Raw genomic sequence first — 19518 nt, forward strand, 5'->3', positions numbered from 1 at the left:
TGGTCGGTGTCTAAATAGCTAGCCCTGTGATGCCGGGCTATCTACTGAGAATATTGCAAAATGTGCTTTCACTGAAAAGCTATTTTAAAATCGGACACCTCGATTGCATAAAGGAGTTCTGTATCTATAATTCTTAAAATAATTGTTATGTTTTCTGTGAATGTTTATCGTGAGTAATTTAGTAAATTCACCGGACGTGTTCGGTGGGAATGCTAGTTCTGAAAGTCACATGCTAATGTAAAAAGCTGGTTTTTGATATAAATATGAACTTGATTGAACAAAACATGCATGTATTGTATAACATAATGTCCTAGGTGTGTCATCTGATGAAGATCATCAAAGGTTAGTGCTGCATTTAGCTGTGGTTTTGTTTTTTGTGATATTATATGCTAGCTTGAAAAATGGGTGTCTGATTATTTCTGGCTGGGTACTCTGCTGACATAATCTAATGTTTTGCTTTCGCTGTAAAGACTTTTTGAAATCGGACAGTGTGGTTAGATAAAGGAGAGTCTTGTCTTTAAAATGGTGTAAAATAGTCATATGTTTGAAAAATGGAAGTTTTTGGATTTTTGAGGAATTTGTAATTCGCGCCACGCCTATCATTGGATATTGGAGCAGGTGTTCCGCTAGCGGAACGTCTAGATGTAAGAGGTTAACCTCTCTAGGGTCGGCGGGACGAAATCGTCCCACCTACTCAACAGCCAGTTGAATACCGTGGCGCGTTATTCAAATACCTTAGAAATGCTATTACTTCAATTTCTCAAACATATGACTATTTTACACCATTTTAAAGACAAGACTCTCGTTAATCTAACCACACTGTCCGATTTCAAAAAGGCTTTACAACGAAAGCAAAACATTAGATTATGTCCCTCTGCAACTGGATCCTGGACTTCCTGATAGGCCGACCCCAGGTGGTGAGGGTAGGCAACATCACCTCCGCCACACTGACCCTCAACACAGGGGCCCCACAGGGGTGTGTGCTTAGTCCCTTCCTGTACTTCCTGTTCACCAATGACTACATGGCCAGGCATGACTCCAACACCATCATCAAGTTTGCTGACGACACGACAGTGGTAGGCCTGATCACCGGCGATGATGAGACAGCCTAAAGGGAGGAGGTCAGTGACCTGAAAGTGTGGTGCCAGGACAACAACCTCTCCCTCAATGTCAGTAAGACCAACAAGTTGATCGTGGACTACAGGAAATGGGGGGGTGAGCATGCCCTCATCCACATCGATGGGGCTGCAATGGAGCGGGTCGACAGCTTCTAGTTCCTCGGTGTCCAAATCACTAAGGACTTAAAATCGTCCACACACAAGCATCGTCCTTCCGCCCTGGTGTGTGTGCATATGTGTGTCTGTCTGTCTATCTATGTGTGTGTGTGTGTTTGTATGTGTGTGTGTTCTAATTTACCCTGACTCGGGCCACCTGCTGTGTGGCCTGTTCATTCTCTCTCAGCGAACCCATGTAGACCTCCTTCTGAAAGAGTGGTGTGTTGTCGTTGACATCCAGCACGTTGACCCTCAGCCTGCCCGTGGTCTCTTCTCCACCCCCATCCCGGGCCAGCACAGTCAGGGTGAACCGACGCATCAGCTCGTAGTCCAGATTTCCCCTCAGACTCACCCAGCCCATCTCAGCATCCAACAAAAACCTGGGTGAGGGGCATGTGACAGGACAATAAGAAACTCCATCATTCAACAGATGAGACTTATTTCATTAGAATACTTTTTAATCATGCATATTGATTGAGAAAGGGTGGGGCAGTTAATTTATATGGTGTCTTAGTCAGTGTATTTAGGTGTGTCTTACTGGTCAGGCTCGTCACTGAAGTAGTACCGCACAGTCCCAAATGTGCCAAAGTCACCATCTATGGCCTGAGGAGAGGGGAGAAAACGTAATTATTTAATGTTTGTATGTGTGTATGTAGATTGTAGCGAGAGGAAAGTGGCAAGGCACCAGCAGTCTTTGGGTGACAGTGACACACACAGGGACACATGATAGGCCGAGGAATGCATTTTAACAAAACACCCCACTGGATATTCAATGGATGGTCCTCTGTCTACAGTACACCATTTAAAAACCCTAGGCTGAATCCAAAATGGCATCCTATACAGTGCACTACTTTTGGCCAGAGCCCTATATGGCAAAGTGGAGCACTATAAATGGAATAGGGTGCCATTTGACTGTGGTATTGTATTCCCTTAAAACAAGTTGAAGAACAATAAATAAAGTGCAAATCACATTCTGGTGAAGCAGCTGTGAATGCAATAAAATACCTAAAACATCAGAACAAAAACAGCATGGTTTAGTTTGGTCATCCTTCCCTGACTGATATCTGTTTTCTTTAAAGCTACAGTCTCGAGGCTCTAAACGCTGCCAAAGTGCTTCAACAAAGTACTGATTAAGGGTTTGAATACTTATTTAAATGTGATATTTCAGTTTTTGAAAACCTGTTTTTGCTTTGAAATTATGGGGTATTGTGTATAGATTGATAAGGGGAAAAAACGATTTAATACATTTTAGAATAGGGCTGTAACGTAATAAAATCAAGGGGTCTGAATACTTTCCGAAAGCACTGTGGCTGAGGGATGGGCTAAGAAATGTAACCTCTATCCAATTCATAGACAGCGCTCTAGATGCAAGGACTGACAGTCCATGACATCCACATGATAGTTTTAAACAAATTTGGAAGCTATACACTGTTACCTTAAACGTAAACAATGGAGGAATTAAACCATATTTTATGGCAATAAAGTAAGAAATGTGTGCTTAGCTCATGAGGCATTAATAAGTTATATTCTTCAAAATTCAATGGGTATATATTTAAGGCCCAATGCAGCCGTTATTATATCAATATCAAATAATTTTGGGTAACAAATCAAATCAAATTTTATTGGTCACATACACATGGTTAGCAGATGTTAATGCGAGTATAGCGAAATGCTTGTGCTTCTAGTTGCGACAGTGCAGTAATATCTAACAAGTAATCTAACAACTCCCCAACAACTACCTAATACACACAAATCTAAAGGGGTGAATGAGAATATGTACATATAAGTATATGGATGAGCGATGGCCGAGCGCAATAGGCAAGGTGCAAAAGATGGTATAAAATACATGTGAAATGAGTAATGTAAGATATGTACACATTATTAAAGTGGCATTACTTAAAGTGCCATTGTTTAAAGTGACTAGTGATCCATTTATTAAAGTGGCCAGTGATTGGGTCTCAATGTAGGCAGTAGAAACTTTAGGGTGTTTTCTATCCAAAGGCAATAATTATATGCATATTCTAGTTACTGGGCAGGAGTAGTAACCAGATTAAATCAGGTACGTTTTTTATCCGGCCGTGTAAATACTGCCCCCTAGCCCTAACAGGTTAACTACACTGTTAATATTCAGTCCATATTCCTAGACCTCTTGTCATAGTTAAATGCAGTGGTTTGCAATTTCAGTTTAGCGCGAATGCCGCCATCCATCCACGGTTTCTGGTTAGGGTAGGTTTTAATAGTCACAGTGGGTAAAACATATCCAAGCACTTTTTTATAAACTCCCTCACCGAGTCAGCATATAGGTCGATGTTCTTCACTGAGGCTGATCAGAACATTTTCCAGTCCGCGTGATCAAAACAATCTTGAAGCGTCGCTTCCGATTGGTCAGAACAGCATTGAATGGTTCTCGTCACAGGTACATCCCGTTTGAGTTTCTGCCTATAAAACGGTAGGAGCAAGATGGCGTCATGGTCGGATTTGCCGAAAGATGGGTGGAAGAGGGCTTTGTATGCATTGCGGAAGTTAGAATAGCAGTGGTCGAGTGTATTACACCTGCGCATAGTGTAATCAATATGCTGATAAAATTTAGGTAGCCTTGTTCTCAAATTTTCTTTGTTAAAATCCCCATCTACAATAAATGCAGCCTCAGGATATATAGTTTCCAATTTACATACAGTCCAGTAAAGTTCATTGAGGGCCATCTTGGTGTCTGCTTGAGGGGGAATGTACACAGCTGTGACTATAACTGACGAGATGGCCAGCATTTGATTGTAAGGAATTCTAGGTCGGGTGAGCAGGAGGACTTGAGTTCCTGTATGTTGTTATGATTACACCCTGAGTCGTTAATCATGAAGCATACACCCCCGCCCTTCCTCTTCCCAGAGAGATGTTTATCTCTGTCGGTGCGATGCATGGAGAAGTCGATTTTGACAACATATCCTATCCCGAGAGAGCCATGTTTCCGTGAAACAGGGAATGTTACAATATCTGACGTCTCTCTGGTTATATACTCAGGAGCGGTGGGCGATGTGCACGTCTACGGAGCCTGACCAGGAGGCCACTCTGTCTGCCCCTTCTGCGGCGCCGTTGTTTTGGGTCGGCTACTGGGATTAGATCCATTGTCCTGGGTGGTGGTCCGGTCAGAGGATCCGGTTCTGGAAAGTCGTATTTCTGGTTGTAATGTTGGTAAGTTGACGTTGCTCTTATATCCAATAGTTCTTCCTGGCTGTAAGTAATAAGACTTAAGGTTTCCTGGGGTAACAATGTAAGAAATAATACATAAAAAACGAAATACTGCATAGTCTCCTAAGAACTCGAAGCGAGGCGACCAATTCTGTCGGCGTCATCTTGCATTTTAAGTGTCTATTAAGTATCTTACTGCAATAGATTTTCATAAAAATGGGCAAAATTAGCTTTTAGTAAAAAACTATTTCTCAAGCAAGAATCTTGCTAGGACTGTCTGGGTAGTGGTCTGAGTTGGTAAGGGAAAACTAAAAACTAGCATAGAGGTTTGTAACTCTCGTTTTTATTTGTCTATTAACCAATTAACCTTATTTAAACCCGCCCATGCAAACCTGCTGATTAGAAGGTCTTGTGTATATTGTACTTTCAAGGAGAAACTATCAATAAATAAAACTGATTTTAAAAAATCACACTTTCACAGTGTTAGTTTCATCAGCTGTTGTACAATATGATATAAAACACGGGAAAAAACATAATTTTGACTGCACTGGGCCTTTAACCTGTTGGGTCTAGGGGGCAGCATTTGCACGTCTGGATAAAAAAATGTACCCGATTTAATCTGGTTACTAATCCTACCCAGTAACTAGAATATGCATATACTTATTATATATGGATAGAAAACACTCTAAAGTTTCCAAAACTGTTTGAATGGTGTCTGTGAGTATAACAGAACTCATTTGGCAGGCAAAACCCTGAGACATTTTCTGACAGGAAGTGGATACCTGATGTGTTGTATTGAGTTTAAACCTATCCCATTGAAAAACACAGGGGTTTAGGAATATTTTGGCACTTCCTATTGCTTCCACTAGATGTCACCAGCCTTTACAAAGTGTTTTGAGTCTTCTGGAGGGAGATCTGACCGAACAAGAGCCATGGAACGGTGATGTCCCATTAGACACCTGGCGCGCTACTTCATGTTGGGTACCCTCGTTCCAATACGTTATAAAAGGCTATGCATTCGTCCACCTTGAATATTATTCATGTTCTGGTTAAAAAAGGCCCTAATGATTTATGCTATACAACGTTTGACATGTTTGAACGAACGGAAATATATTTTTTCCCCTCGTTCATGACGAGAAGTCCGGCTGGCTTACATCATGTGCTAACGAGACGGAGATTTTTGGACATAAATGATGAGCTTTTTTGAACAAAACTACATTCGTTATGGACCTGTGATACCTGGAAGTGACATCTGATGAAGAGAATCAAAGGTAATGGATTATTTACATAGTATTTTCGATTTTAGATCTCCCCAACATGACGTCTAGTCTGTATCGCAACGCGTATTTTTCTGGGCACAGTGCTCAGATTATTGCAAAGTGTGATTTCCCAGTAAGGTTATTTTTAAATCTGGCAAGTTGATTGCGTTCAAAAGATGTAAATCTATAATTCTTTAAATGACAATATAATATTTTACCAATGTTTTCTAATTTTAATTATTTAATTTGTGACGCTGACTTGACTGCCGGTTATTGGAGGGAAACGATTTCCTCAACATCAATGCCATAGTAAAACGCTGTTTTTGTATATAAATATGAACTTGATAGAACTAAAAATGCATGCATTGTCTAACATAATGTCCTAGGAGTGTCATCTGATGGAGATTGTAAAAGGTTAGTGTATCATTTTAGCTGGTTTTATGGTTTTGGTGACCCTGTCTTTGACTTGACAAAACATTACACACAACTCTTGTAAATGTACTGTCCTAACATACTCTAAATTTATGCTTTCGCCGTAAAACCTTTTTGAAATCGTAAAACGTGGTTAGATTAAGGAGATGTTTATCTTTCAAATGGTGTAACATAGTTGTATTTTTGAAAAATTTGAATTTTGACATTTATTTGGATTCAAATTTGCCGCTCTTGAAATGCACCTGCTGTTGATGGAGTGCACCACGGGTGGCACGCTAGCGTCCCACCTAGCCCCAAGAGGTTAAGAATTGAAATAACCACTGAACAGGTTCCCAGATGCCAGATACGAAATTATTCACAGCTGTAATTGCTGCCAAAGGTCTTCCCATCAAACTACTGTCATGGCCGCTGAGGCACTGTCCCTGTCGTAGTGAGCTCATTCAATTTAGACCAGTGGCTTTGACCTCACAAGTCATGAAAACCTTTGAGTGGGTTTTAATACCCTCATTAAGAATTGAGGTGGCAGCCTACCTTGATCATTTGCAATATTCCTACCACCAGAAAAACCGCTCTATCTTTTCCACAGAGTACAATGAGTGTACAAAATATTAGGAACACTAGCTCTTTCCATGACATAGACTGACCAGGTGAATCCAGTTCAAAGCTACGATTCCTTATTGATGTCACTTGTTAAATCCAATTGAAACAGGGTAGATGAAGGGGAGGAGACAGGTTAAAGAAGGGTTTTTAAGCCTTGATACAGTTGAGACATGGATTGTGTATGTGTGCCATTCAGAGGGTGAATGAGCAAGACAAAAGATTTATGTGCCTTTGAACGGGATATGGTAGTACGTGCCAGGCGCACCGGTTTCAGTCTGTCAATAACTGCAATGCTGCTGAGTTTTCCACACTCAACAGTTTCCCATGTGTATCAAGAAGGGTCCACCACCCAAACGACATACAGCCAACTTGACACAACTGTGGGAAGCATTGGAGACAACATGAGCCAGCATCCTGTGGAATCCTTTCGACACCTTGTAGAGTCCATAACCTGACGAATGAAGGCTGTTCCGAGGGCAAAAGGTTGAAGCCTGGCTGTGTGGTGAGAACAATGTTCTTTGACTTCTCCAGTGCATTCAATACTATACAACCCCACCTGTTGGCCCAAAAACGAAAGGACATTCATATAAACCCAAACACAATCAAATGGACTGTGTACTACCTGACCAATAGACCACAGTTTGTAAGCCTGAACCAGGCAGTATCAGATCGGATATGAACAAACACAGGGGTGCCGCAGGGGACGGTCCAGTCACTTTTTGCTGTTTAGCATTTACACAAATTACATAACACACAATAATGCACTGAGCAACTTACAGAAAGTCTGTGATGACCATGCTATAATAAGCTGAGTCATGAGAGGAGACGATGCTCATCACAGGGAAACAAGAGTCCTTTGTGAAATTCTGTGAGCCCAACTATCCGGACCTGAATGTACTGAAGATCAAGGAGCTAGTGGTAGATTTTAGGAAAAAGAAAGATGTTTTTAATCCCATTTTTATTAATGGTGAAAAGATTGGTACTGTTGACTCTTACAAGTACTGGGGGGTAATACTGGACAACAAACTGAACTGGAAGGAAAGTGTAAAAAAAAGCCCAATCAAGACTGTACTTTTTAAGGTAGCCTAGATCTTTTAATGTCTGTGACAAAATGCTTCACATGTTCTACAGCAAATGAAATGAAATAAAATGTTATTTGTCACATGCTTCGTAAACAACAGGTGTAGACTAACAGTGAAATGCTTACTTATAAGCCCTTCCCAACAATGCAGAGAAACAAAAAAAGAAATAATAAAAAAATAATAACAATAGGAATAAATACACAATGAGTAACGGTAACTTGGCTACATACACAGGGTACCAGTACCGAGTCGTTGTGCAGAGTTACGAGGTAATTGAGGTAGATGTGTACATATAGGTAGGGATAAAGTGACTATTTAACAGGATAGACAATAAACATTACCAGCAGCGTATGTGATGAGTCAAAAGAGTTAGTGCAAAAAGGGTCAATGCAGACAGTCCAGGTAGCTTTTGGTTAACTATTTTACTAACTATTTAGCAGTTCTATGCCTTGGTAAAAGCTGTTCAGGGTTCTGTGGTTCCAGACTTTGTTTTCAGCAAACGTAATGATGATGTTGGATGTAATTACGTGTCTGTCATTGTTAAGTGTCCTGTCCTTGTAAGTTACTGATGATACATGCTGTGATAAAACTATCCCAAGTAGGGATTAATAAAGTAATACTCTGCTCTCTACTCTACCAAGTATAAACTCTTGGGTGTGAAGACCTATGCAATCAATACATCTTCCTTTTTAAATTTTACACACACAGCTTGAGAGTGTAAAAAAAAAAACTCTCTCTCTCTCTCTCTCTCTCTCTCTCTCTCTCTCTCTCTCTCTCTCTCTCTCTCTCTCTCTCTCTCTCTCTCTCTCTCTCTCTCGTCGTGCATGCTGGGAGTGAGTCGGATGCTAGGAGTGGGAGTTTCACTATTGGGTTTCGGTGTTTTCAGTGTGTGTATATATACAGTTGAAGTCCGAAGTTTACATATACCTGAGCCAAATACATTTAAACTCAGTTTTTCACAATTCCTGACATTTAATCCTAGTAAAAATTCCCTGGCTTAAGTCAGTTAGGACCACTACTTTATTTTAAGAATGTGAAATAATAATAGTAGAGTGTGAAATAATAATAGTAGAGAGAATGATTTATTTCAGATTTTATTTCTTTCACCACATTCCCAGTGGGTCAGAAGTTTACATACACTCAATTAGTATTTGGTAGAATTGCCTTTAAATTGTTTAACTTGGGTCAAACATTTCAGGTAGCCTTCCACAAGCTTCCCACAATAAGTTGGGTTAATTTTGGCCCATTCCTCCGGACAGAGCTGATGTAACTGAGTCAGGTTTGTAGGCCTCCTTGCTCACACTCGCTTTTTCAGTTCTGCCCACAAATTTTCTATGGAATTGAGGTCAGGGCTTTGTGATGGCCACTCCAATACCTTGCCTTTGTTGTCCTTAAGCCATTTTGCCACAACTTTGGAAGTACGCTTGGGGTCATTGTCCATTTGTAAGGGAAAACCCCCCTAATTTGGACAAAATAACATGGGAACATATTGGCATAGCACGAATCATGCACACGATTGTAAATACCACCGAAAGCGGTCCATCTCCGGGCCAATCATATGGCAATTGCCAATTGTAACACCCCAAATTTCCTTTAGATGGCGAGCGCGCTCCACCGTGGATTTTCATACAGCAAATGATACCCAAGTCTACACCCAAGGGTCAGATTTTGATAATATGATATTTTTTTGGAAAACTTATCAACCCTTAAAAAAGTGGTTTCTGGACCGTTTTTCGATTTTTTTTCGATTGTTATGTCAATTACACATGTATAAGAGCTGTATGAACATGCTATTGACGTTTTTTATTGCGTCGTTTTTTTTGGTTGCTTTTGCTTGTGCACAAGGCATATGTTTTGTGCATTTTGAATATGATTTCATAGGAAAAAAGTGGCTTTTTTTTTTCTTTTTTTTTGCAAAATGACATGTCCAATGCTTTTTTTTGTCAATTATGAAAGTATTGAATGTGCCAAATCACAGCAAATATCCAATAGATGGCTAGAGCTCTCCGCAGTGAATTTTCATATTGCAAATGTAACACAATTCAAGACCCAAGAGTCAAATTTGGAAAAAATGACATATTTTTTGAAAACTTTTCAACCCCTTAAAAAGTGGTTTCTGGACCGTTTTTCGATTTTTTTTTTCGATTGTTATGTCAATTACACATGTATAACAGCTGTATGAACATGCTAATGACGTTTTTTATTGACATACTTTTTTGGGTTGTTTTTGCTTGTGCATAAAGGCATATGTTTTGTGCATTTGGAATATGATTTCATAGGAAGTTAAAAGTGACATATTTGCTTGTGCATAATGCATATGTTTTGTACATTTGGAATATGATTTCATAGGAAGTCAAAAGTGACATATTTGCTTGTGCATAAGGCATATGATTTGTGCATTTGGAATATGATTTCATAGGAAGTCAAAAGTGACATATTTGTTTCTTTTTTTGCCAAATGCCATTAGAAATGTGCAAATGAAATGTCCAATTCTTTTTTTGTCAATTATACGTGTATGAAAGTATTGAAGGTGCCAAATCAGGATGTTTGTCCGTTTGCCATGTACGATCATAGGAAGTCGGTTTCCAAACCCAAAAGTCAGTGAACCATAGTCCAAATGGCATTTATACTGCCCAAATGATATATAGCCCTATGTTAAGCCATGAATCAATGCAGACAGTCTACTTGTCATGTATGATGAGGGAGAAGTGGGACTCTGTTGCTTTAAACATTTTTGTTTACGAATTTGACATGCTCAGAATGCATAATTGACTGGCCCAATGATCTCGGGATGGCCGTGCAGTGACTGTGGTTCCTCTCCATCGCTCGTTGTGTTGATTTCATCATGTCAACTTTGGTGATATTTTTTGCTGTTGAATCATATTGCAAATGCGCGTTTACGTTTGCAATATAGCGCATTACGTTTGCAATATGATTCAATGGGCATTTAGCATCACGAATTTAGGCATGCTCAAAAATACTGCAGAAATGCATAATTGACTGTCCCGATGATCTCGGTATGGCCGGACAGTGACCGTGGTTCCTCTCCATGGCTCTATGGTGACATGAGAGAAGTGGGACTGTCGTTTTTTTGCGTATTTTTTGAAAAATGTCCAAAATGACTAGGGGCGCCCCATATTGGATGGGCACTGATGGAAGGTGCTCCCTACCCAACCGTGGACCCCTTGCACCCCCCTAAAGGCATTTAAAACCCTTCTAAAAAATTAATCTTGGTAACCCATTTTGGGTCACCATGTGCACGGATGCGCATTTGCAAAATGTTTCAATGGGCCTCAACATCACGAATTTGGCATGCTCACAAACACTGCAGAAATGCATAATTGACTGTCCCAATGAACTGGGGATGGCCGTGCAGTGACTGTGGTTCCTCTCTATCGCTCATTGTGTTGATTTCATCATGTCAACTTTGGTGATATTTTTTGCTGTTGAATCATATTGCAAATGCACGTTACATTTTCAATATTGCGCGTTACGTTTGCAATATGATTCAATGGGCATTTAGCATCACGAATTTAGGCATGCTCAAAAATACTGCAGAAATGCATAATTGACTGGCCCGATGAACTCGGGATGGCCGGGCAGTGACTGTGGTTCCTCTCCATTGCTCGTCACCCAGCAGACAGCGTCCATCAGTCAATTAGATGTCATTCTGACACCAAACTGATACCATCTGACACCAAATCCACGTTTTCCAACTCGTATAGAAGCCAACTATCACATATGTCAGAGAAGGCCCATAATTCACAGTGCTTTCAATTTTAACCATAAAAAAACATAAAACACATAGTTACGTTATAGCTGCGGGTCCAGCTCTGACAAAATGTGTAGGCCTATGTGAGGCGACCCCGAATCCCAAGTTTCGGCCCGATAGGTCATTCGGTGCCCGAGCAATGGCCTTAATTGGTGCTGAAAATCCACTTTTTCAGGGCGTTACTACGGGGTCCCTGAATGAGCTATCAGACAGAGACATTGGGGTCCGTCTCTATTGGCCGAGGCGGTTTCAATGCACCTAGTCTTGCGACTCTGGGACATTTCTACATGTCGCCATGTCCATGATATTCAAAATGAATTGAACATATTGCAAATGCACGAGGCGGTTTCTCGGTCTGAGAACCTTCTAGAGCCACATAAATCACCGTGCACTATCGACTTGAGCTCTAGAACAGGTTTCTAAAATTTCGGAGCTCTAGGTCTGACGGTTCTTGAATCGTTTGAACGAAAATAACTATTGAAGGTGGTATAAGCCTATAAGCCCCACACTATGTACCTATGGCCAAATTGTGTGTGTGTGTTTTAGTTTTTTTTGCAAAAAGAATAGACACGTTGTCTTTGGGGTAGGCATATACAGAATCCTGAATATGAAGTCTCTACCTTAAGAATTGACTGAATGACAGATGGTTGAGTTGCATGATTTTCACTATGTGCGTTTTATATGACAATAGCTCTAGGCTGTTTTTAAAACACTAACAGCTTACAGACGGTAGGCAATTAAGGTCACAGTTATTCTTCCTAGGTTTTGGCCTTTCTATGGAGTTTTTCCTAGCCACGTGCTTCTACACCTGCATTGCTTGCTGTTTGGGGTTTTAGGCTGGGTTTCTGTACAGCACTTTGATATATCAGCTGATGTAAGAAGGGCTATATAAATACATTTCATTTAATTTGAGTTATGAAAACGTAGGACACTAAAGAGGCCTTTCTACTGACTCTGAAAAACACCAAAATAAAGATGCCCAGTGTCCCTGCTCATCTGAGTGAACATGCCTTAGATATGCTGCAAGGAGGCATGAGGACTGCAGATGTGGCTAGAGCAATAAATTGCAATGTCCGTACTGTGAGACGCCTAAAACAGCACTACAGGGAGACAGGACGGACAGCTGATCGTCCTCGTAGTGGCAGTCCACGTGTAACAACAGCTGCACAGGTTTGGTACATCCGAACCTCACACCTGTGGGACAGGTACAGGATGGAAACAACAACTGCCTGAGTTACACCAGGAATGCACAATTACTCCATCAGTGCTCAGAATGTCCACAATAGGCTTAGAGAGGCTGGACTGAGGGTTTGTAGGCATGTTGTAAGGCAGGTCCTCACCAGACATCACCGGCAACAACGTCGCCTATGAGCACAAACCCACCGTTGCTGGACCAGACAGGACTGGCAAAAAGTGCTCTTCACTGACGAGTCGCGGATTTGTCTCACCAGGGGTGATGGTCGGATTCGCTTTTGTCGTCGAAGGAATGAGCGTTACACTGAGGCCTGTACTCTGGAGCGGGATCGATTTGGAGGTGGAGGGTCCATCATGGTCTGGGGCAGTGTGTCACAGCATCATTGGACTGAGCTTGTTGTCATTGCAGGCAATCTCAATGCTGTGCGTTACAGGGAAGGCGTCCTCCCTCATGTGGTACCCTTCCTGCAGGCTCATCCTAACATGAACTGCTCATTCTGTGCGTGATTTCCTACAAGACAGGAATGTCAGTATTCTGCCATGGCCAGCGAAGAGCCCGGATCTCAATCACATTAAAACCTCTTACAGCTCTTTAAGGATAGGGGGCAGTATTGACAATTTCGGAAAAAATATGTGCCCATATTAAACTGCCTCCTACTCAAACTCAGAGGCTAGGATATACATATTATTAGTAGATTTGGATAGAAACCACTCTGAAGTTTCTAAAACCGTTTGAATGGTGTCTGTGAGTATAACAGAACTCATATGGCAAGCAAAAGCCTAAGAGAAATCCTACCAGGAAGTGGAAATCTGGATGCATGGGCTCTCTTCAAGTCGTTTCCTATTGAATACACAGTGACGTAGTAATAATTGTGCAGTTCCTAAGGCTTCCACTAGATGTCAACAGTCTTTACAAAGTTGTTTGAGGCGTCTACGATGAACAGAGACCGAATGAGAAGGTGGGGAAGTTGGTGAGCCAGGGAATGACATCACTTCATTGGTGCGCGTTCACAAGGGTGGATCCTCCATTCCAAAACGTTTTTCAAGACACAGGAACCGTCCGGTTGAAATATTACTGAATCTTCACGTTCTAAATTCCCTAAAGATTGATATTTTACAATGTTTGACATGTTTGAACGAACGTAAATACGACTTTTTTTTACTTTTCATCGTGACATTGTCCGCTACATTTGGTGTAGCTGAACTGAACGCGCGAACAACAAGGAGTTATTTGGACATAAATTATGAACTTTATCGAACAAAACAACATTTGTTGTGGACCTGGGATTCCTGGAAGTGCCTTCTGATGAAGATCATCAAAGGTAAGGGAATATTTATAATGCAATTTATGATTTTAGATGACTCCAAGTTGGTGGCTATCTGTATAGCCTAGTGTATTTTTCTGAGCTCAGTACTCAGATTATTGCAAAGAATGCTTTCCTCGTGAAGCTTTTTTGAAATCTTTCATAGCGTTTGCATAAAGGAGATGTTCATCTATAATTCTTTGAATGACAGTTTAATATTTTATCAATGTTTATGACAAGTATTTTTGTAAATTGTATTTTTGTAAATTTCCCTCAATTATTTGAGGGAAAATATTTTCTGAACGTCATGCGCCGATGTAAAATGCTGTTTTTATATATAAATATTAACTTTATCGAACAAAAAATGCATGTATTGTGTAACATGATGTCCTAGGAGTGTCATCTGATGAAGATCGTCAAAGGTTAGTGCTGCATTTAGCTGTGTTTTGGGTATTTGTGATGCATGCTAGTTGCTTGGAAAATGGCTGTGTGGTTATTTGTGTCGATGTACTCTCCTAACATAATCTAATGTTTTGCTTTTGCTGTAAAGCCTTTTTGAAATCGGACAACGTGGTTCGATTCAGGAGAAGTGTATCTATAAAATGGTGTAAAATAGTCCTATGTTTGAGAAATAGAAATTATTAGATTTGTGGTTTTGAAAATGGCGCTCTGATATTTTCACTGGCTGTTGTCAAACTCAATCCCGCTAACGGGATTGGTGTCGTAAGAGGCACGTCTGGGACCTGTTGGATTGGAGGGTGAGGGCTAGGGCCATTCCCCCCAGAAATGTCCGGGAACTTGCAGGCGCCTTGGTGGAAGAGTGGGGTAACATCTCACAGCAAGAACTGGCAAACCTGATGCAGTCCATGAGGAGGAGATGCACTGCAGTACTTAATGCAGCTGGTGGCCACACCAGATACTGACTATTACTTTTGATTTTGACCCCCCTTTGTTCAGGGACTCATTGTTCCATTTCTGTTAGTCACATGTCTGTGGAACTTGTTCAGTTTATGTCTCAGTTGTTGAATCTTGTTATGTTCATACAAATATTTACACATGTTAAGTTTGCTGAAAATAAACGCAGTTGACATTGAGAGAAGGTTTATTTTTTTTGCTGAGTTTATTTTAACTCTTCTCTTCATTTGAGTATTTTAGCCTTTCTTTGCCTCAGCAGCATTGGACAACAATGTTGATTGAAAATGGCAACACCATTCAGAATGCATTGATCAGTGTTCTGAGGGTAACTGAAATGCAAAATGCAATTATTGGGCTCCGAGTGGCGCAGCGGTCTAAGGCACTGCATCTCAGTGCTCACTGCATATCACTGTGAGAGGGCTAGAGGTGTCACTACAAACCCTGGTTTGATCCCAGGCTGTATCACAATCAGCCGTGATCGGGAGTCCCATAGGGCACCGCGCAATTCGCACAGCATCATCCAGGTTAGGGGAGGGTTTGGCCGGGGTAGGCTATCATTGTAAAATAAGAATGTGTTCTTATTAACTGACTTGCCTAGTTAAATAAATGTTAAATAAAAACATCAAAAATGACAGAGCTTGTTTTGCACCAGAAAAAATTGTCTTTACTACCTGCCAGAGATATCCCTGTGTTTGGAGCAATTCCATTGCAGTACCAGTCATTCATCACTGCTGTCGAAAATGGGATTGAGTCCAAAGCAGCCTATACAGGCTATGTTTCTGGAGCAATTCACCACTGGCCAACCAAGAGACCTGGTATGTAGCTGCCAGCATATGGACCCAAGAAGAAGATACAATGATGCAAAGCGGCTGCTGAAGTAAAATTTTGGTGATGAAGAAAGCCCTAGGATGAAGGCCCTAGTTTGGGCTGTTATCAAACCTGAAGATGGGGCAGCAATGCAGGCCTGCTCATTGTTGCTGCAACACTATGCAAGCTATCCAGTACATGTAAGAGTTAGACAACCCCTCAAATATGATATCAGTAATCTCCAAGCTGCCGTTTAAGCTTCGAGAGAAATGGAGGTCCACTGCATGTGACCATCTCGAACAAAGAGGTCAAAGAGCTGGTTGACTTGCCAGAGTGGCACTGGACCCTATTTTTGGAGATATTCAAGACCCTACACCCAATATGAGTGTTCCTAAGACTAGGGTGAGTGAGCCCAAGCATCATGTCCAGAGGCAAAATCTGCAGTTTTGCTACCACAGTTACAGCAGTGCTTTTCCTTTGCTATAGACCATTATGTGGAATCCTGCTGCAAGATGGTACTGAAACCCCATAAGGAGATGATTTAATTCCTGAGGGGGAAAGGAATTTATTACGCATGTCAAACTAAAGGACAATTGAGTAAAATGTGTAAAAAGCGTATTACTTGTCAATCTTGTCAGAGAAAGCAGGCAGTGCAGCATCTAAGAGTGAGGATACTTATGTTGCCAGAACCACGGTTCCTTCTCACACTTGGGGATATACTGGGGGCCGGCACCACAGATCGCAAACTGGCAATCTTCCCTGCTCAGATCAAGGTAGCCAAGAGCACCAAAATAATCCAAACGTATGCAATCGTGTACTCAGGAAGTTCTGCAACCTTTTGTACCAAAAAGTTGGATACCAGAAGCAAGATAACTAAGATTCTACTCAAGACAATGGGTCAAGAGAAACCCTGATCTACTTCACCTTTCTTTGTGCTTGTCTCCACCCCCCTCCAGGTGTCACCCATCTTCCCCATTATCCCCTGTGTATTTATACCTGTGTTCTCTGTTTGTATGTTGCCAGTTAGTTTTGTTTCGTGAAACCTAGCAGCGTTTGTTCCCCTGCTCCTGTCTGTTCTTTCTCCTGTTTTCTAGTCCTTCCCGGTTTTGACCGTTCTGCCTGCCCTGACCCTGCCTGCTGTTCTATACCTAGCCCCACCTCACTGGATTATTGACCCCTGCCTGCCCTGACGCTGAGACTGCCTGCTGTTCTGAACCTTTTTTCACCCTCTCTGGATTACTGAACTCTGCCTGTACTAGAAATATCTCTTCTGTTTCTTTGACACTGTCTGTATCTGGGTCATACCTGAAACCTTATAGTACGAACTGGCCATGACTGACCCAGCAGACTCAGACCAGCTCCACAATGCTGTCTCCCTGCAAGGAGCCATCCATGGAAGACACAAATAGTTACTTCAAGGTCTTATGGAGGGACTCCATACCCTGAGAGAATGCCATGACCAGGCGTTCGATACCTTGCTGGAGCAATTCCCGCAGATTCCCCACTGGGCAGTGGGTCACACACTTAATCTCCCAGCCTACCCCAGTGTCCCGAGAACCCTGCTTACCTCCCCCGGAGCGCTATGCTGGAGATTCCGGAACCTGCTGGGCTTTTCTCTAACAGTGCTCCCTCATTTTCGAGCTGCAGCCTTCTTCGTTTCCCCTCGGACCGCTCGAGGATAGCATACATCATAACGATGATGTCTGGGAGGGCACTCGCCTGGGCCACAGTTGTGTGGGAGCAACAATCCACCGTCTGCCTAAGTCTGGAGGAGGTGTGGAGGAGGTTCGGAAGGTGTTTGATTCTCCGTTGTCCGGGAGAGAGGCAGCTCGCAACCTATTCCAGCTACGTCAAGACTCCCGTAGTGTAGCAGACTACGTGGTGGATTTCCGCACATTGGCAGTTGAGAGTGCTTTGAACCCAGAAGCTCTATTCAAAATGTTCCTACACGGAGTATCGAAGGAAGGATGAGTTCCCCCAAGAGCCTCTGAAGACTACCGATTCACCTCTTCCCGAGCCCATGCAACTAGGCAGAGCTAGGCTGTCAACAGCTAAACAGGCTTCATACTAAGAGGTACCTGTATTGCGGGACTACTGGTCATTTTGTATCTAACTGTCCACTAAAAGACCAGGCTCACTGGTAGGAGCGAGTACTCTGGTGGGCCATATGGATAACATTTCATCTCCCCTTACTCACATCCCTTTTCATGCCATGTTGCTGTGGTGGAGCCAGTTGAAATCTCTGCAGGTACTCCTCGACTCTGGGGCCGATGAGAGGTTTATGGACGCTACCCTGGCTTCTGAGCTGGATATCCCCACTCAGCCCTTCTCCATTCCCATGAATGTTAGAGCACTGGACGGGCGCTCTATAGGCCGGGTCACCCACAATACCACCCCACCAACCTATATGTGTCAGGGAACCACAGCAAGACGATCCAGTACCTGCTCATTAACCTGTTAGGGCTAGGGGGCAGCATTTGCACGTCTGGATAAAAAAAATGTACCCGATTTAATCTGGTTACTAATCCTACCCAGTAACTAGAATATGCATATACTTATTATATATGGATAGAAAACACTCTAAAGTTTCTAAAACTGTTTGAATGGTGTCTGTGAGTATAACAGAACTCATTTGGCAGGCAAAACCCTGAGACATTTTCTGACAGGAAGTGGATACCTGATGTGTTGTATTACCTTTAAACCTATCCCATTGAAAAACACAGGGGCTGAGGAATATTTTGGCACTTCCTATTGCTTCCACTAGATGTCACCAGCCTTTACAAAGTGTTTTGAGTCTTCTGGAGGGAGATCTGACCGAACAAGAGCCATGGAACGATGATGTCCCATTAGACACCTGGCGCGCGAGTTCATGTTGGGTACCCTCGTTCCAATATGTTATAAAAGAGTATGCATTCGTCCACCTTGAATATTATTCATGTTCTGGTTAAAAAAGGCCCTAATGATTTATGCTATACAACGTTTGACATGTTTGAACGAACGTAAATATATTTTTTCCCCTCGTTCATGACGAGAAGTCCGGCTGGCTTAGATCATGTGCTAACAAGACGGAGATTTTTGGACATAAATGATGAGCTTTTTTGAACAAAACTACATTCGTTATGGACCTGTGATACCTGGAAGTGACATCTGATGAAGAGAATCAAAGGTAATGGATTATTTACATAGTATTTTCGATTTTAGATCTCCCCAACATGACGTCTAGTCTGTATCGCAACGCGTATTTTTTTCGGCGCAATGCTCAGATTATTGCAAAGTGTGATTTCCCAGTAAGGTTATTTTTAAATCTGGCAAGTTGATTGCGTTCAAGAGATGTAAATCTATAATTCTTTAAATGACAATATAATATTTTACCAATGTTTTCTAATTTTAATTATTTAATTTGTGACGCTGACTTGACTGCCGGTTATTGGAGGGAAACGATTTCCTCAACATCAATGCCATAGTAAAACGCTGTTTTTGGATATAAATATGAACTTGATAGAACTAAAAATGCATGCATTGTCTAACATAATGTCCTAGGAGTGTCATCTGATGGAGATTGTAAAAGGTTAGTGCATCATTTTAGCTGGTTTAATGGTTTTGGTGACCCTGTCTTTGACTTGACAAAACATTACACACAACTCTTGTAAATGTGCTGTCCTAACATACTCTAAATTTATGCTTTCGCCGTAAAAC

General features: G+C 41.7%; 1 protein-coding gene across 1 annotated transcript in view; it reads right to left on the reverse strand.

The window, feature by feature from the left end:
- The window catches only part of cdh23 (cadherin-related 23), an 834383-nt gene that overhangs the window by 261247 nt on the left and 553618 nt on the right, over positions 1 to 19518 (reverse strand). Inside the window, exons 14-15 of the mRNA XM_045700638.1 lie at positions 1813 to 1877; positions 1417 to 1654 (exon numbers count right to left, since the gene is read on the reverse strand). Of these exons, the coding sequence (XP_045556594.1) occupies positions 1417 to 1654; positions 1813 to 1877 (303 nt within the window). The remainder of the gene's footprint in view (positions 1 to 1416; positions 1655 to 1812; positions 1878 to 19518) is intronic.

This window comes from Salmo salar, chromosome ssa18 (assembly GCF_905237065.1).
Source record: "Salmo salar chromosome ssa18, Ssal_v3.1, whole genome shotgun sequence".
NCBI classification, from domain to species: Eukaryota; Metazoa; Chordata; class Actinopteri; order Salmoniformes; family Salmonidae; genus Salmo; species Salmo salar.